Source organism: Centruroides sculpturatus, unplaced genomic scaffold, assembly GCF_000671375.1.
Source record: "Centruroides sculpturatus isolate CEXI.00-Female unplaced genomic scaffold, Cexi_2.0 scaffold429, whole genome shotgun sequence".
NCBI classification, from domain to species: Eukaryota; Metazoa; Arthropoda; class Arachnida; order Scorpiones; family Buthidae; genus Centruroides; species Centruroides sculpturatus.
This window is the reverse complement of record NW_019384784.1, coordinates 444,061-464,392: the sequence shown is the minus strand read 5'-3', so window position 1 is coordinate 464,392 and position 20,332 is coordinate 444,061. Positions and strand designations below refer to the sequence as shown.

Sequence of the window (20,332 nt, the reverse complement as noted above, 5' to 3'; positions counted from 1 at the left end):
GGTAACAAATAATTGTTTCCATTTTTACCTACTGCAGATTTTTCTTTAAGAAAACAAACTTCAAAATGTAGTTTTTTTAAAATATTTATTAATATAATGTATAAAATTTATTAAATGTATAATGTATAAAATTTATTAAATGTATAATGTATAAAATTTATTAAATGTATAATGTATAAAATTTATTAAATGTAGTTTTTTTAAAACATTTAACTGACAACAAGTTGCAATCCTTACGTTATCTTTACATCATCTTCAACTGAAACAAACTATCAGACAGTGGTCAGCTATTACAGTCGAAAAGCTGTCAATATTTTATGAAATGGCAAGAATCCCAATGATAGATCTAAGAAACTGCATAACTAAACTAGAACTTACATTTGAAAAAATAGCGTTTGCTAAAGAAAAACAAGGGGCGACAATCTGTAACACAGCAAACAAATGAGGCTGAATTTGTTAGTAAACTAGATGAATTTTTTGGCATTTCTCATCTTAGAGCAGTCGAAATGATCAAAATTCTAGAGGATCATGAGTTCTTGTTAGCCCAGCGTGAGAAAGGACCTAAAGGGTCAATGGTAGGTGTGAATGCAAAATTAGCTGCGAAGGAGAAACGATCAGCACGAAGACAGGAACAGATGATTAACAGAAAACGTGGAATGGAAGACTTGAAGAGAAGTGGGGAAGAAATAGCAGAACTGATATCCTCAAGCAGCAGCGGAGATACTGAAGAAGATGCAAGCTGTAAGGGAGACAGAGTAACTAGTGAGAGAGCAGTTGGAAGCAGATTAACCAGACAGCAAAAAAGAGATACTCTCTGCCTCTACCAAAAAGTTGCATTGAATGTAGTACTGAAAATTTCAAATTTTGTAAACTGCGATGTTTGAAAATTTTTACTAGTATTTTGGTTTGTAATCCATCAAGTTTTTGAATGTTGTAGAGTCTCCCCGACTATTTAATTTGTCTGCAATTGTCCAAAAAGGGAAACAAGTCTGGCTTACCAAAACAGGTCTTGTATGTTTTCATTTGTCTTAAATTGCTCTTTTTATAAACTTTGTGGTCATTGAGCTACCTCTAAATAATTTATATAACAAGTTCAAATTTCTTCTGTAGTAATTTGAGACCAGTTGGAATAGTTCTGGGGGATAGAACAACAAAAATGTAAGCGATTTATTTTTTCCTATTTTGAGCACCGCCCTTTTGTAATAACTGGGCTTCGATATACCAATTCCTTCAGANATTTTCATATTCTATATAGATTAAACAGCTAATCAGTATAAATTTTATTATTAAATAATTTTGATACAGAAACGAATGTAATAATTCAAATATATGTACTGTATATATAACCAGTTTTTCTTAAAATATATATAAATATTCTGAGAATAATTGATTTTTTCATTGAATTATTAGCATTATATAATTTCAATGATATTGCTCGATCATTATGTTTTGTAGATTCTGAATTAAATTCTGAAGTTATGCAAAATTTAATTTAGCAAATCACTTATACTATAAATTTATCTTATTACTTTAAAATGAAGTAAATAAGTCAAACTGTTTTTATTTTAATAATTGTGTGATTCGAAGGAAATAATTTAATAATTCAATAATTTTATTATATGCTAATACGATGACGAGAGGATCGAATCAAAGGTCGAGTAGAGAACAAAATAACCAATTGGGAAAAACCCACACACATCCTATTTCTCCCGATTTCTTAATAGATAAGACCGATCGAATATCTCTCCAATTTAACAATTATTACTAAGGTTGTATCCCAAACACTGACCTTAGTCACTACCGGCAATTAATTTAGTATGTTTGACAGATGTTATCAGTTTTATGAGTAACAATACCGGATAACAAGAGGTATTAAATTTGTCGAAACGTTCGATTTCTGACAATTAACATAAACAACACCCGGACGCAAATCAAATTTACTTGTTAGACAGGATTGCATCAGAACTTTCCCCGATAGTTTCCCCTTCGGGACGTGTATAAAAAGAGGTCGCACCCGCATTTCGGAGCGATCGTCATAAGGAAGCCTCCAGGCCGGTAACTCTATTCGGAACTCTCTCCTCTACCATATCGCAGGACCGCTGGGAGCGATCGCCATAAGGAAACATCCGGTCACGGACCACCGCGGACTAACAATAGACTAGCATAGAAGAGCTCCAGCCGCCCATAACTACTGTACATAGCCGGATTCGCCTCCATCTAGACGCCTCCATCCATCCTTAGAAGAATCTAACTATCTTGGAAGGGTCAACTCTGAGGTATTTATTAGAGATATGTGAACTCTCTTTTTGCCTAGATTTAACAGATCCGCGTATCGGGTTGCCTACGAAATGTCTGTCGCGCAGGTTATATTTTTGTAGCTTATAGCGCATATAATCCCATATTTAGCCATAACTGTGCAATTTTATGTATCTTAGTTTTAAGTTTGATATTAAATTTGTTGTTTTGTTGAAACCTGTCTATTATTCGGAAAACCTATCGACTTACTCACCTCCCTCCCACTCTATCTAAAAGCCCTCCTAACTTGACAAATAGAACGAGTTGCCGGTAAACGGAATAAAAAGAGTTCGCAAGTCTGTGCCCCCTCGGTTCTCACAATTTTATCAATAGTGCATTAATTAAAGCACTATTGAAGCAAACATAAAGACATTATTTTTATCATATCACAAGTGATTACAAAATAGAAAATTTTTAAACTTCAATAATTTCATGCATATTTGATTCAGTGAAATAAATAAATAAAAGAAAAAACGAATTTGCACATTGAAAAGTTATGATTAGTTTTAGAATTTGCTAACAATCTTTAAGTAAATATTTGTGTAAATCTGTTAGATTTTTATATGAATTAAATATTATTTGTTTACGAATTTACACAATTTAAGTACACATTTTCTATTTTATTACACTCAAACCTTGAAGTAAAAAAATTAATTAAATATAATTTTAATTAAAGTAAATATTAAAAAATAAATAAAGTACAAATAAATATTATTTTAATAAAATTACAAAGAAGGTAAACATATTGATTAATATTAATATTATTCTGAATTATAAAAGAAAAATAAATAAAGAGAAATTTAAACTTTCTTTTTCACTTCTATGCATAATTTTATATTAAAAATTTAAAATTATATTAGAAATTTATATGCTTACATTTAATACATTCAAATAGTCGGCAGTAATCACCTCGCGTCAACCTCCCATTATAGTGTCATACCGAAGATTATAGCGTCAACCTCCCATTGTGGAGATCAGAAATCGAATACAAGCGACCAAAAATCTCAGGAATTTTCGGTGGTGTTATGTTTGGGATACCGGCGCTGAGGTGCTTGGCGCCTTATGCAAGAATTTATATGGCGTCCTAGAATTACGATATTACAATATTCAGCTTTAATTGGTTATTTGTAACTATAATTAAAGATAGGTATCACTTAAATAAACAAAACGTAAACAAAAAAAAAACAGCTTGGTGAAAATTAAATTCTTTCTCTGCGTCCGAGATATCTTGTCATTACGCCCTTGAGGTCAATTTCCATTTTTCTCTTGGCATATCGCTCAAGTGTTGCATTGCCAGCCTTCATTTTCGAGCTAACTTTCAACATTTATTAACCATATGTATACGAGAAAATTCAAATAATATATAGTTTTAATAAATAAAAGTTTAAGTATATATAATTAACAAAATTTAATGTAAAGGTAAACCTGTTTAAATATTGAACATTACAAAAGTTAAAATTTTAAACAAAACAGTTTTTTATTACTTACTGGACTGTTTTAACACAGGGAAAGTATGGCGTTCTGGCTAAAAATGACCAACCCCAGATTTTTACATTTTTCAACTTAGGACACCTTGAAACGACAAATGCAAAAAAAAATGTAATTTCTGTATGTATTGACGTTAGTGTGTGTGGGGCACGATTTTGTTTACCCTGTTTGAAGCTTAAATAACTCCTGTGCTTTTTGTCGAAAAATTCTGAAATTTTGAAAGAAGATTTGTTCATTAGGGAGATTGATGCTTTTAAATTTTGGTGGTTAAAGCTCGAAAGGGTGGGAGACAACGAGAGCCATGTTTATCTCCAGTAGAGTCAAACTTAATTACGATTTTACTCGTTATTAGCATTTAAAACATTTTATAAAATTCGTCCCTACCCTCAAAATTAAGCTTTTTGCTATTTTGTAATAGTTAAAAATATATAAATATTTTAAAATAAAATATGATAACAGATGGCGCTAGCAAAATTTTAAATGTGGCTTGGAAAGTTGAGCAACTTGTTGCTGGTTTATTTTTATTTTATCTTCTTTATTAGATAGAAACTATGTTTTCACTATTTTCTATATGTTGAAAAAGTTTTGTCGAAATGTCTCTTGTTTAGCATTTTATATGGATGCATAAAATTGTACAAAAATTGTAGCTAAACAGAAATCTTGTCGTAAAAATAAATAAGTTAACTAATAAAATTATTTTTTTAAACTAATAACATGTAAATTTAAAAGCAATTTACGATGTTAAATTTATTTTCGTTATGAAATGTAAATATATGAAAAACTGTTTGTTTACTTAATATTAATGAATAAATTGATAAGTTTTTGCTTGGGTATTATCATAAAATTAAGGAAAATATTCTAATGTGATTGTAAAATTTTTTAAAATGTTATTCGATTAATTAACGTCAGAAAGACAAAATTTTTATATTTATTTGATGAATGTGTGAAAACTAAGCGTATACAAAAGAAAAATCAATGAAAAAACATATAAAGAGTTGCATTGAAAATTATTGACGTCGTTTTGCTAATTTGTGATAAAATTACTATTAACAGTAAAATTAATTTAGAAGAGTTGAAATACTTTAATGAATAAAATCATAAAATTTCTTTTCACATTTTTGTGCAAATACGTTTGAAAAAGTGTCACCAACTTTTGTCTTTTTAGAGTTAATATATTGGTGATGGATTTTTAAACTGTACTGTACAAATGAGCATATCGCTAAAATTTTTATAATTGATAATCACGTAAACTAATTTTTCCGATCTGAAAATTTTCAATAATAATTTAATATGATTTATCGTCAAGAATCGCTTATTCATATGATGTAATTTCAAAACATTGGAGGATGAAGGTTTTCAGAATAATCAAATTAAAAACTTACTGTGATTTTAAGCCTGGCAGTTATCGAGTAGATAAAATCATCACTGAACGCTGGTAGTTAGTTAGTAGTGGGTCGCACCTCGCCAAAAGTAGTTTTCTGGGTTTTCTTCACGTTTTTAACACCTAAGTAAGGCCAGTTTCCTTTAAAAAAGTCCTCCAGGGAAGCATCTGCCTTCGGCATATCGCCCAAGTGCTTCATTGCCGTGTACAGAAACATTGAGATTTTAATACATATGTATTTTGATAAATCAATAATTATTTTTATGGCAAGTAAATTATGAAAGGCCGGACNTCAGGACGGAATATATATATATATATTTAAACAAATAGTAAAAAATACAAAATATTAAAAACTGTATTTTTGATAACACAGATAGCATTCATTCATGTAACAGATATTCATGTAGTCTTCTTTGTCGTCCTTTTCACAATCACAAACGTGATCTATGCTCTGTCCTTTTCTGAGGAAAAGGACACAATATAATTTGAATCACGTGACCACAACAAAAGGAAATAAATAAATTTGTTTATAATTAAGGTTCTTCTATGCTCGATTTTTATGGAGAAAACCTAAAAGGAAAGATATTTTAAAATATGATTTGATCAAAAACTATTTTTCCAATTAAATTGAGTCTGGAATGGCATTTCGAAATACATCTTGCACATTGAAATTTTTATTATGAGTAGTCTATATATGGAAAAAGTGAGTAAAGCAAGCGGGAAGTTGGATTACTACAGAAGATAATGGGTCGAATTCCTCGTAATTAATAATAATAACATTAACTGTAATTGTAGTGAACCAATAAATTTCATTATTTATATAAATAAAAATGTAAATGTTCGTTTGTTCAAAATCTTAAATCTCCGGAAGTTCTTAACCGATTACTTTGAAATTTTGTCACATCGTTGCATTCGAATAAGCGCGTGTTTTTATATTATGTAGATGTCGAAATTCCCCCCTCGGGGAGAGGGACAAAATTAAGGCTTACCATGAAGAACTCGTCTTTTATTATACTATTTTAGATGCGGTTTTTTGCGTTTTTGGTTGCATTTTAATAAAATACGTCAAGAGAATTACACTAAGAAGAGATTTTTCGAAATTCCCTCCCGCGGGGAGGTTATACATTTATAATAGATACATTTTGAGCCGCAGCAAAGAGTGGCCGAGTACAGCTACTTATTTAATAATATTTCAATAAAAAAATTTGTTATATATTAATAATTGAAATCATACATTTCATTATTTATTTATATACTAACAGATATGCCAAGCGTTTTCCAGAAGAAAAACAAAAATGTTAAACATTAAAATCATATTAAATATTTGATTATTTTAGTCCAACTCAAATCAAAAGCGCTATTTCGGAGGAGATTCCAAATTCATAAGACTCTATACTCTTTGAAATCATTAGAAATACTATTATTTGTGGACCGCGAGACACCTTTAATAATTTATATATAATGTTTACTTATAGTCTTATACAATAATGCGTTAAATTTAAATTATTTAATTCCAAAGGTTTCCGACTTCGGTGACTTTAATCGAATAAAGTCATCGTCTTTTGAAACCTTTGGATATTAGAATTGATGTAATGAAATTATCAAACGTACTTGAAATTTACAGAGAAAAGAAAGATAGAAATTCAGCGCCCCTTATCCACATTATAATACACTTATACAGTTTATTCGTTACCAGGAATTACCTTATTGTAATTATTTAATTAAATACATAAATAACTTACTATCTGTTGTAATGAAAGAATATCGAAATCAACGATTTTAAAATTTTCTCCTACCGTTGTGAGAGTCAACATTACTTTCAGAGAACAAAAGATGCAATCTTTAAAATGATATGCTCTAATTATTAAATGTATAGGCCTACTGTATATACTGTACATTTTACTAATGAAGGGTTTAATTTTACTAATTTTTTTGCAGTTAGAAATGACTAAATAGAACTGATAAATACCTAGAATCAATAAGTAGAAAAGAAAAGTTTTTAAAAATTCGAAAATAATTGAAAAATATCTTGTTTGTTTCTTCAATCTTCTATAAAAGTTTTTGAAAAAGAAAGCGTTTCAATGTATAGACAGTACTTGTGGCAAATATAATTATAGAAAGGAATAACTTACTACTTTAACTTTTTTCAAAGTTTTAAGTTTTTTCCAAGCTTCTAGCTAATAGAAACGTTATATAATAAGGTAATATTTTAGATATGTTTAAAATGAATCTATTTTATAATTGAAATATTTTTTAAAATAATTATTTAAGTATCTATTATTTTATTTTCTTATCAGTCAATAATTGTAACTGAACAGAATGTTACAATTATTATACATGCACATATATATTAATTTTCTTCCTTGAATATTTGATATTTGAAACTTATTTTATTGCAATCAATTTTAACAGGATTTTTATTTCATGTTTGTAAATCTTTTACAAACATGAAATAAAAATCTTCCGTAATGGAAGGTTTGTAAATCTTCCGTATAAAATTTCACAATTTTTAAGTGTACACTCCGTTATTAGACGTAATTATTCATAATTATAGTTGATTGTTGTTTATAGTTTTATTAAAGTTATTTAAAACGTGTTATAATTATAGTTTCTCATTTACAGTATTTATACAGGGTGTTTGAAAAGAATATTGCAAAAATAAACTATCACATATTCTTTGATTTCAATTAAACTATTTTAAATTATTTTAATATTAATTTAAAATATTTTATTTTAGTCTGTCATGTGAGCTAACTAAAATTTAATTGAACTTAATTTATTTGTAAAATCTCAAACAGTAACTATCGAGTAGAGTCTGCTAAGAAGTTAGAAATTGAATTACTATAACTATATTATTTATGTTTTTTTAAGGAATGCAATGTTCTATTTATTAATTCCATTTTTACATTTCCGTCTCTGTCATTGACTTATATAACAGAGGGAAAGTTGGCGTTCTGTCAAAACATGGCTCCCAAGAATTTTTACATTTTTGGACTCAGGGGACCTTGAAACATCGAGAGTTTTTTCTGTATGTATTTTTGTCGTTGGTGCATGGGTGTGTGTTTGTGAGGCAAATTTTGTTTACCCTTTTTTTAAAGCTTAATAACTCCTGTGCTGTTTGTCGAAAATTTATGATGTTTTGTACAGAGATTTGTGTATTAGGGAGATTGATGCTATTAAATGCTGGTGGTTAAAGTCGACGGAATGGGTAGTCCTGTGTCATATCTCGAGTAAAATCAGACTTAATGATTATTTTACTCATTATTAGCATTTACATTTTTCCTTTTTTTAAAACTCATCTGTAATCTTAAATTAAGCTTATTGCCATTTTATAGTAATTAAAAATGTAAAAAGTATTTTACCAAAATATTATAACGTATAGCGGTACACGCAGTTTTAAATGTGGCCAGGAAAGTTAAGCAACTCGTTGCTTGAATTTTTATTTTGTAATTAAACATTATAAAAAAAACAAAGAAATTGCTTTCTTAAAGGTTATCATTTGTGATTTAATCGTTAATTTAATCGTTCTGAAATTCATAAAATTATATGTAGATTACGAAAAATAATTATGTTTATGGATCGATTTTATCATATTAAACTTTAATTGTAAATCGGAAGTTAATTATTTTAACAAGAGATGGGCGAATAGTACTTTTTTCGAATTCAAATATTAACAAGATCCAAAAACTCGAATGCTTAGTGATCTTAATACCTCATGTGGCTTATTTAGTTGATAATTTATTTAATATGTATTGTTTAACTTGTTTTATGTATTTCAATATATCAATAAAGTAAAGCAAAAAGTGAAAATAAAAATCATTTTACTAAATTTTAAGAAATGAAATGTCAAACTTTTCATTTTGAATTTTAAAGTACCTTGTTTTAGGTACTATTTTTTTCCTTTATGTCTTTTTGGTAATCCTTTTGGTAACAAATAATTGTTTCCATTTTTACCTACTGCAGATTTTTCTTTAAGAAAACAAACTTCAAAATGTAGTTTTTTTAAAATATTTATTAATATAATGTATAAAATTTATTAAATGTATAATGTATAAAATTTATTAAATGTATAATGTATAAAATTTATTAAATGTAGTTTTTTTAAAACATTTAACTGACAACAAGTTGCAATCCTTACGTTATCTTTACATCATCTTCAACTGAAACAAACTATCAGACAGTGGTCAGCTATTACAGTCGAAAAGCTGTCAATATTTTATGAAATGGCAAGAATCCCAATGATAGATCTAAGAAACTGCATAACTAAACTAGAACTTACATTTGAAAAAATAGCGTTTGCTAAAGAAAAACAAGGGGCGACAATCTGTAACACAGCAAACAAATGAGGCTGAATTTGTTAGTAAACTAGATGAATTTTTTGGCATTTCTCATCTTAGAGCAGTCGAAATGATCAAAATTCTAGAGGATCATGAGTTCTTGTTAGCCCAGCGTGAGAAAGGACCTAAAGGGTCAATGGTAGGTGTGAATGCAAAATTAGCTGCGAAGGAGAAACGATCAGCACGAAGACAGGAACAGATGATTAACAGAAAACGTGGAATGGAAGACTTGAAGAGAAGTGGGGAAGAAATAGCAGAACTGATATCCTCAAGCAGCAGCGGAGATACTGAAGAAGATGCAAGCTGTAAGGGAGACAGAGTAACTAGTGAGAGAGCAGTTGGAAGCAGATTAACCAGACAGCAAAAAAGAGATACTCTCTGCCTCTACCAAAAAGTTGCATTGAATGTAGTACTGAAAATTTCAAATTTTGTAAACTGCGATGTTTGAAAATTTTTACTAGTATTTTGGTTTGTAATCCATCAAGTTTTTGAATGTTGTAGAGTCTCCCCGACTATTTAATTTGTCTGCAATTGTCCAAAAAGGGAAACAAGTCTGGCTTACCAAAACAGGTCTTGTATGTTTTCATTTGTCTTAAATTGCTCTTTTTATAAACTTTGTGGTCATTGAGCTACCTCTAAATAATTTATATAACAAGTTCAAATTTCTTCTGTAGTAATTTGAGACCAGTTGGAATAGTTCTGGGGGATAGAACAACAAAAATGTAAGCGATTTATTTTTTCCTATTTTGAGCACCGCCCTTTTGTAATAACTGGGCTTCGATATACCAATTCCTTCAGATAGTCCCATAGGAAGAAACCCAAAGGTGTCAGATCTGGCGATCGTAGCGGCCACACAACTGGATCCTCACGTCCAATCCAGCAACTTGGGTATTCCATATTAAACTGATTACGTAAAGGATAGCAGAAATGTGCCGGTACTCCATCATGCTGAAACCATAGGACACGTATTGCCGACAAGAGTAAGTAATCGAGGAAATCAGTTAGTACATCACGAATAAATACAAAGTATGAATGTTTACGTTTATTTGGTTAAGGCAACGCGACACATGGACGATCTGTCGAGAACGAAATGCCTCTCGGGAGGTGTGTTAAGGAAAATTGTCCCCTATTTAGGCGTTATTAACATGAAGAAAACCTGGAAAACTGCACATGGTCAACGTGCTAGTAAGGCGCGAACCCACCACGACCAACTACCAGTATTTAGTGGTTTTATCCACTCGGCACTGGTGGGCTGAGTATGAATGTTCCGCGAGTCGTTGATTCAAAACATATGGCCAAATAATATGATTGCCCAGTATGCCGGCCCACACATTTACAGACCGGCGGACGTGGTATCTGCGGGCAGATTGTATGAGAATTGGACTAACCACACATGGGTGTTGCGACTGTTGAAGACTACAGAAAGCGACTTGGTTGCTCGTCTTATTGCTGTGTTTAATTTGATGCTAGATTATATGTAGTCATTCTACACTGTGCGATGCATGCTTCGATATGCGCTGTGGTCATTTTGAGCATCTTCCTACGTAAGCATAATATCATATGCCAGTATTGATATTCATGTTTCCAGTAAGGCTTATTTTCCGTGTCCCGGGTGTGACGTCATACTTTTTCTTTCGCAATTTTCTCGGAAACTATGGGTCGTGGTTACATGGTTCTTGGGTCATTTTTTATGTACTCCGAGCGAAGATTATCGCTCTGCAGTATTTATGCGGTCTTCACGAAAAATTATTTTTATATAGGGTGCCGTATAAAAATGTAACATTGTATGTATATAAAAATATATGAAGTGTAAGATTAGTTTTTTTTTTTTTTAATAAATTACGCGTTGGGAACGTTTCAGAGGTATGGCTACCAGTTTTGGAATTTGGAGTTTTAAAAGAAATTTTTCGTATTAATTGAATAGGATTTAGATGAACACGCTGTTAAATCTAAGATATGTTACTTTTAAAACTTGTGTAAATTTAACATATACGTTTATATAACTATGTTGTGATACTGAGGAAAAAATATTGATCCCAAAGTGTATTCTTAAAAACATAATAATACGAGAAAATAAAGGTTTTAGGCAAGCGTATCCACTGTAAGTTATGAACGAAGTACATACGATTAGCATTAGTACAGTTTCGTACGTAGTGGGGGCGACGCTTTTTAGGGGACGGCAAAATTTCACAATAAATAATAATAATATCTTGTAAAAATTTGAACCATTTCATTTGATATTTTCGTCGCACCTACGATTCGGACCGATTGAAATGAGCACGGAATAGTGTTACCAACCGGAAGTCCGGGAATCGACTCACCTTCCGGGTGAACTATTAACTTTACCTGGTGATATTGTGCGCAACCTGTCGACCTATTTTTTTTTTTGCTTCTAAGATTCATTCGTAGTCATATACACCTCCAATATCCAATAGAGCTAAGTCATCTAGGTTACTCCTACCCAAGCCTCCTTAGTCGCTAACTGTAACTTATTTAGAACCGGCATGAACTGCACGTTATTCTTCGCATTGCAAAATGACATTACGCATGCGTCAGGAACTTCTGTTCGAACAAACCTCACCTGCCGTCCAGGTCAGCGATTTTAAAAAGGTGGCAACACTAGCACGGAATTTTTCATTATTTATTCTGTGACGGAACTGAATTTTAGTCTTTTAAATTGAGATACTTAAATAAGGGGACGGCGAAATTTTCTTTTGCCCCGGGCGGCTGACACCCACGCTACGCAACTGCATTAGTAATAAAAAATAAAGCGGTATTCTAATGATGGGTGCGAATAACACTTTAGATTAAAAAATTTATATCGTGTTTTTAACTTTTAAATAATTAATATTAAATAAGAATAAATTAAATTTAAATATTTGCCTCTTAAAAATATAAAATAACAAAGAAAGATCGAAATTCAAAGAAGTCATCTCTTATAATATAACTGACACAGACATTAGAACACAACAAAGTTTCTGTTTGTTACTCTATTTTCTTTATCTTGTTTTATGTCAAGAAAAATAACACAAGATAAACATCGTTCAGGGAGTTTATCTCTGACATTGTAAGAACTTTATACAAAACGTTAAACAATAAAAATTTATTGAACGATCGGATAAATTTTGAACAAAATGGAACTGATGTTACGTAAGAAAAATCTTAGGCGGAAAGGACGTTAAAGTTTAAATTTCTATAAATAAAAAGAATCTATAAGTAAGATTAAAANATTAGCATTTAAAACATTTTATAAAATTCGTCCCTACCCTCAAAATTAAGCTTTTTGCTATTTTGTAATAGTTAAAAATATATAAATATTTTAAAATAAAATATGATAACAGATGGCGCTAGCAAAATTTTAAATGTGGCTTGGAAAGTTGAGCAACTTGTTGCTGGTTTATTTTTATTTTATCTTCTTTATTAGATACAAACTATGTTTTCACTATTTTCTATATGTTGAAAAAGTTTTGTCGAAATGTCTCTTGTTTAGCATTTTATATGGATGCATAAAATTGTACAAAAATTGTAGCTAAACAGAAATCTTGTCGTAAAAATAAATAAGTTAACTAATAAAATTATTTTTTTAAACTAATAACATGTAAATTTAAAAGCAATTTACGATGTTAAATTTATTTTCGTTATGAAATGTAAATATATGAAAAACTGTTTGTTTACTTAATATTAATGAATAAATTGATAAGTTTTTGCTTGGGTATTATCATAAAATTAAGGAAAATATTCTAATGTGATTGTAAAATTTTTTAAAATGTTATTCGATTAATTAACGTCAGAAAGACAAAATTTTTATATTTATTTGATGAATGTGTGAAAACTAAGCGTATACAAAAGAAAAATCAATGAAAAAACATATAAAGAGTTGCATTGAAAATTATTGACGTCGTTTTGCTAATTTGTGATAAAATTACTATTAACAGTAAAATTAATTTAGAAGAGTTGAAATACTTTAATGAATAAAATCATAAAATTTCTTTTCACATTTTTGTGCAAATACGTTTGAAAAAGTGTCACCAACTTTTGTCTTTTTAGAGTTAATATATTGGTGATGGATTTTTAAACTGTACTGTACAAATGAGCATATCGCTAAAATTTTTATAATTGATAATCACGTAAACTAATTTTTCCGATCTGAAAATTTTCAATAATAATTTAATATGATTTATCGTCAAGAATCGCTTATTCATATGATGTAATTTCAAAACATTGGAGGATGAAGGTTTTCAGAATAATCAAATTAAAAACTTACTGTGATTTTAAGCCTGGCAGTTATCGAGTAGATAAAATCATCACTGAACGCTGGTAGTTAGTTAGTAGTGGGTCGCACCTCGCCAAAAGTAGTTTTCTGGGTTTTCTTCACGTTTTTAACACCTAAGTAAGGCCAGTTTCCTTTAAAAAAGTCCTCCAGGGAAGCATCTGCCTTCGGCATATCGCCCAAGTGCTTCATTGCCGTGTACAGAAACATTGAGATTTTAATACATATGTATTTTGATAAATCAATAATTATTTTTATGGCAAGTAAATTATGAAAGGCCGGACAATTTCAACTATCTTTAATTATCCCTAATAATAATAATAATAATAATTTACATTTTTTATGACAGTTAATTCGAATATCTACGCCATACTGTATACATAAAATACTTAACTTATTCGTCACAACACTATTTCCATTATGAAAACAGCAAAACAAATACGGCAGAACCGGAAATCGATGAATCGTCACGAACAAGAGAGAGAAGTGAAGGGGAATGACCCGAGGGAAAGCGACAATAGGGAGCTGTGGGAGAGGAGTGCGAAGATAGGAGGATTGACTTGAGCGAAGCGAGTAGGGCTTGATCCGAACATAGAGAAAGGAGAAGATGGTAAACTACTGTAAGGTCTGTGGTGTACCAAAGGCTCGTGACAGCGCCACTAACGAGAAGAGAAAGAAGCGTTCAAGACGCTTTTGCGCTTGCGCGAAAAATGAGTAAAATTGTAGTCTTTTTCCTCTTAAAGCATTTTTGAACGAATAAACATAATTATCACATTAATATTGTTGCCTGCCCGCGAATTGTGCAAGTAATTTAGATGAAGTGCAAAGAATAAAAAAAACCTTGTAGCACAACATTGTTTATAATATCGGAATTTTCATATTTAAATATTTTACATATGTGTATAGTTTACTTACTATATGATTTTCTAATTTTAAACCTGTTTCTGTACATTTATATTTAATAATATATATATATTATTAAATATAAATGTACAGAAACAGGTTTAAAATTAGAAAATCATATAGTAAGTAAACTATACACATATGTAAAATATTTAAATATGAAAATTCCGATATTATAAACAATGTTGTGCTACAAGGTTTTTTTTATTCTTTGCACTTCATCTAAATTACTTGCACAATTCGCGGGCAGGCAACAATATTAATGTGATAATTATGTTTATTCGTTCAAAAATGCTTTAAGAGGAAAAAGACTACAATTTTACTCATTTTTCGCGCAAGCGCAAAAGCGTCTTGAACGCTTCTTTCTCTTCTCGTTAGTGCCGCTGTCACGAGCCTTTGGTACACCACAGACCTTACAGTAGTTTACCATCTTCTCCTTTCTCTATGTTCGGATCAAGCCCTACTCGCTTCGCTCAAGTCAATCCTCCTATCTTCGCACTCCTCTCCCACAGCTCCCTATTGTCGCTTTCCCTCGGGTCATTCCCCTTCACTTCTCTCTCTTGTTCGTGACGATTCATCGATTTCCGGTTCTGCCGTATTTGTTTTGCTGTTTTCATAATGGAAATAGTGTTGTGACGAATAAGTTAAGTATTTTATGTATACAGTATGGCGTAGATATTCGAATTAACTGTCATAAAAAATGTAAATTATTATTATTATTATTATTAGGGATAATTAAAGATAGTTGAAATTGTCCGGCCTTTCATAATTTACTTGCCATAAAAATAATTATTGATTTATCAAAATACATATGTATTAAAATCTCAATGTTTCTGTACACGGCAATGAAGCACTTGGGCGATATGCCGAAGGCAGATGCTTCCCTGGAGGACTTTTTTAAAGGAAACTGGCCTTACTTAGGTGTTAAAAACGTGAAGAAAACCCAGAAAACTACTTTTGGCGAGGTGCGACCCACTACTAACTAACTACCAGCGTTCAGTGATGATTTTATCTACTCGATAACTGCCAGGCTTAAAATCACAGTAAGTTTTTAATTTGATTATTCTGAAAACCTTCATCCTCCAATGTTTTGAAATTACATCATATGAATAAGCGATTCTTGACGATAAATCATATTAAATTATTATTGAAAATTTTCAGATCGGAAAAATTAGTTTACGTGATTATCAATTATAAAAATTTTAGCGATATGCTCATTTGTACAGTACAGTTTAAAAATCCATCACCAATATATTAACTCTAAAAAGACAAAAGTTGGTGACACTTTTTCAAACGTATTTGCACAAAAATGTGAAAAGAAATTTTATGATTTTATTCATTAAAGTATTTCAACTCTTCTAAATTAATTTTACTGTTAATAGTAATTTTATCACAAATTAGCAAAACGACGTCAATAATTTTCAATGCAACTCTTTATATGTTTTTTCATTGATTTTTCTTTTGTATACGCTTAGTTTTCACACATTCATCAAATAAATATAAAAATTTTGTCTTTCTGACGTTAATTAATCGAATAACATTTTAAAAAATTTTACAATCACATTAGAATATTTTCCTTAATTTTATGATAATACCCAAGCAAAAACTTATCAATTTATTCATTAATATTAAGTAAACAAACAGTTTTTCATATATTTACATTTCATAACGAAAATAAATTTAACATCGTAAATTGCTTTTAAATTTACATGTTATTAGTTTAAAAAAATAATTTTATTAGTTAACTTATTTATTTTTACGACAAGATTTCTGTTTAGCTACAATTTTTGTACAATTTTATGCATCCATATAAAATGCTAAACAAGAGACATTTCGACAAAACTTTTTCAACATATAGAAAATAGTGAAAACATAGTTTGTATCTAATAAAGAAGATAAAATAAAAATAAACCAGCAACAAGTTGCTCAACTTTCCAAGCCACATTTAAAATTTTGCTAGCGCCATCTGTTATCATATTTTATTTTAAAATATTTATATATTTTTAACTATTACAAAATAGCAAAAAGCTTAATTTTGAGGGTAGGGACGAATTTTATAAAATGTTTTAAATGCTAATAACGAGTAAAATCGTAATTAAGTTTGACTCTACTGGAGATAAACATGGCTCTCGTTGTCTCCCACCCTTTCGAGCTTTAACCACCAAAATTTAAAAGCATCAATCTCCCTAATGAACAAATCTTCTTTCAAAATTTCAGAATTTTTCGACAAAAAGCACAGGAGTTATTTAAGCTTCAAACAGGGTAAACAAAATCGTGCCCCACACACACTAACGTCAATACATACAGAAATTACATTTTTTTTTGCATTTGTCGTTTCAAGGTGTCCTAAGTTGAAAAATGTAAAAATCTGGGGTTGGTCATTTTTAGCCAGAACGCCATACTTTCCCTGTGTTAAAACAGTCCAGTAAGTAATAAAAAACTGTTTTGTTTAAAATTTTAACTTTTGTAATGTTCAATATTTAAACAGGTTTACCTTTACATTAAATTTTGTTAATTATATATACTTAAACTTTTATTTATTAAAACTATATATTATTTGAATTTTCTCGTATACATATGGTTAATAAATGTTGAAAGTTAGCTCGAAAATGAAGGCTGGCAATGCAACACTTGAGCGATATGCCAAGAGAAAAATGGAAATTGACCTCAAGGGCGTAATGACAAGATATCTCGGACGCAGAGAAAGAATTTAATTTTCACCAAGCTGTTTTTTTTTTGTTTACGTTTTGTTTATTTAAGTGATACCTATCTTTAATTATAGTTACAAATAACCAATTAAAGCTGAATATTGTAATATCGTAATTCTAGGACGCCATATAAATTCTTGCATAAGGCGCCAAGCACCTCAGCGCCGGTATCCCAAACATAACACCACCGAAAATTCCTGAGATTTTTGGTCGCTTGTATTCGATTTCTGATCTCCACAATGGGAGGTTGACGCTATAATCTTCGGTATGACACTATAATGGGAGGTTGACGCGAGGTGATTACTGCCGACTATTTGAATGTATTAAATGTAAGCATATAAATTTCTAATATAATTTTAAATTTTTAATATAAAATTATGCATAGAAGTGAAAAAGAAAGTTTAAATTTCTCTTTATTTATTTTTCTTTTATAATTCAGAATAATATTAATATTAATCAATATGTTTACCTTCTTTGTAATTTTATTAAAATAATATTTATTTGTACTTTATTTATTTTTTAATATTTACTTTAATTAAAATTATATTTAATTAATTTTTTTACTTCAAGGTTTGAGTGTAATAAAATAGAAAATGTGTACTTAAATTGTGTAAATTCGTAAACAAATAATATTTAATTCATATAAAAATCTAACAGATTTACACAAATATTTACTTAAAGATTGTTAGCAAATTCTAAAACTAATCATAACTTTTCAATGTGCAAATTCGTTTTTTCTTTTATTTATTTATTTCACTGAATCAAATATGCATGAAATTATTGAAGTTTAAAAATTTTCTATTTTGTAATCACTTGTGATATGATAAAAATAATGTCTTTATGTTTGCTTCAATAGTGCTTTAATTAATGCACTATTGATAAAATTGTGAGAACCGAGGGGGCACAGACTTGCGAACTCTTTTTATTCCGTTTACCGGCAACTCGTTCTATTTGTCAAGTTAGGAGGGCTTTTAGATAGAGTGGGAGGGAGGTGAGTAAGTCGATAGGTTTTCCGAATAATAGACAGGTTTCAACAAAACAACAAATTTAATATCAAACTTAAAACTAAGATACATAAAATTGCACAGTTATGGCTAAATATGGGATTATATGCGCTATAAGCTACAAAAATATAACCTGCGCGACAGACATTTCGTAGGCAACCCGATACGCGGATCTGTTAAATCTAGGCAAAAAGAGAGTTCACATATCTCTAATAAATACCTCAGAGTTGACCCTTCCAAGATAGTTAGATTCTTCTAAGGATGGATGGAGGCGTCTAGATGGAGGCGAATCCGGCTATGTACAGTAGTTATGTGCGGCTGGAGCTCTTCTATGCTAGTCTATTGTTAGTCCGCGGTGGTCCGTGACCGGATGTTTCCTTATGGCGATCGCTCCCAGCGGTCCTGCGATATGGTAGAGGAGAGAGTTCCGAATAGAGTTACCGGCCTGGAGGCTTCCTTATGACGATCGCTCCGAAATGCGGGTGCGACCTCTTTTTATACACGTCCCGAAGGGGAAACTATCGGGGAAAGTTCTGATGCAATCCTGTCTAACAAGTAAATTTGATTTGCGTCCGGGTGTTGTTTATGTTGCCGGTAGTGACTAAGGTCAGCGTTTGGGATACAACTTTAGTAATAATTGTTAAATTGGAGAGATATTCGATCGGTCTTATCTATTAAGAAATCGGGAGAAATAGGATGTGTGTGGGTTTTTCCCAATTGGTTATTTTGTTCTCTACTCGACCTTTGATTCGATCCTCTCGTCATCGTATTAGCATATAATAAAATTATTGAATTATTAAATTATTTCCTTCGAATCACACAATTATTAAAATAAAAACAGTTTGACTTATTTACTTCATTTTAAAGTAATAAGATAAATTTATAGTATAAGTGATTTGCTAAATTAAATTTTGCATAACTTCAGAATTTAACTCAGAATCTACAAAACATAATGATCGAGCAATATCATTGAAATTATATAATGCTAATAATTCAATGAAAAAATCAATTATTCTCAGAATATTTATATATATTTTAAGAAAAACTGGTTATATATACAGTACATATATTTGAATTATTACATTCGTTTCTGTATCAAAATTATTTAATAATAAAATTTATACTGATTAGCTGTTTAATCTATATAGAATATGAAAATAAATAGATAAAAAGTGCAGAAATCTCCATTATAATCTTTATTGTAGGATTTCATCCTACTATGAAGATTATAATTAAAATCCTTTTAAGAATATTAGAGAAATGCCTCTATAGAAAACTGAACGCGTTCAATAAGGAAAGGATAGTTTGGGTTCAGAAAGCAAAGAGGCACTAGAGAATAGGAGTGCTGAGAACCATACGAAAACGACACATTGGAAAAGTAAAGATAATGTTGCTGTGTTTTTTAGATCTTGTGAAGACATTTGACAAAATTGACTGCGAAAGGTTTGACGAATATTTTGAGGGAAAAAAGAGTTGAGGATTGGAAGGATAGGTTTAATGAACATTCCGTGTTTTAGAAATTTAAGATACTTTTTGCGAAATTGTTTTCTGTAAATTACAATAATTAGCTAATTAGTTTTATGCTAGTTATACAGGACCCGTGAGCACCACCTCTTTCTCAATGCTATTGATAATTTATCCTGCGCTCTTCTTTAGCTCCTTATAACTATCCTCTTTTAAATCATCTACCATTTTAATTTTCATTTCTCCCTCGTTTCTTTTTGCCTGTAATCATTCCTTCCATAACGTCATCCGAAATTTTTAACGGTTATCAAGTCAAATCAACAGAAATCCATTTTGTGACGAAAGAAGTACTGTACTTGATAACATTTTACCTACTGAATTACAAATGTAGAGAGAGAAATTTTAATCGAAAAAGAAAATAACTTTAAAAATTTTATTTGAAATTGGCTAATCTAGTAAAATAAAATTACTTATGTTTGATT

General features: G+C 30.2%; 1 protein-coding gene across 1 annotated transcript in view; it reads left to right on the top strand.

Annotated features, from left to right (window-relative positions):
* The first annotated feature begins 506 nt into the window (after positions 1-506).
* LOC111629233 overlaps positions 507-20,332 on the top strand; it is a 78,615-nt gene continuing 58,789 nt past the window's right edge. The window contains exons 1-3 of the mRNA XM_023373111.1: positions 507-842; positions 9,458-9,907; positions 10,003-10,076. Coding sequence (XP_023228879.1) covers positions 507-842; positions 9,458-9,907; positions 10,003-10,076 — 860 coding nt within the window. The remainder of the gene's footprint in view (positions 843-9,457; positions 9,908-10,002; positions 10,077-20,332) is intronic.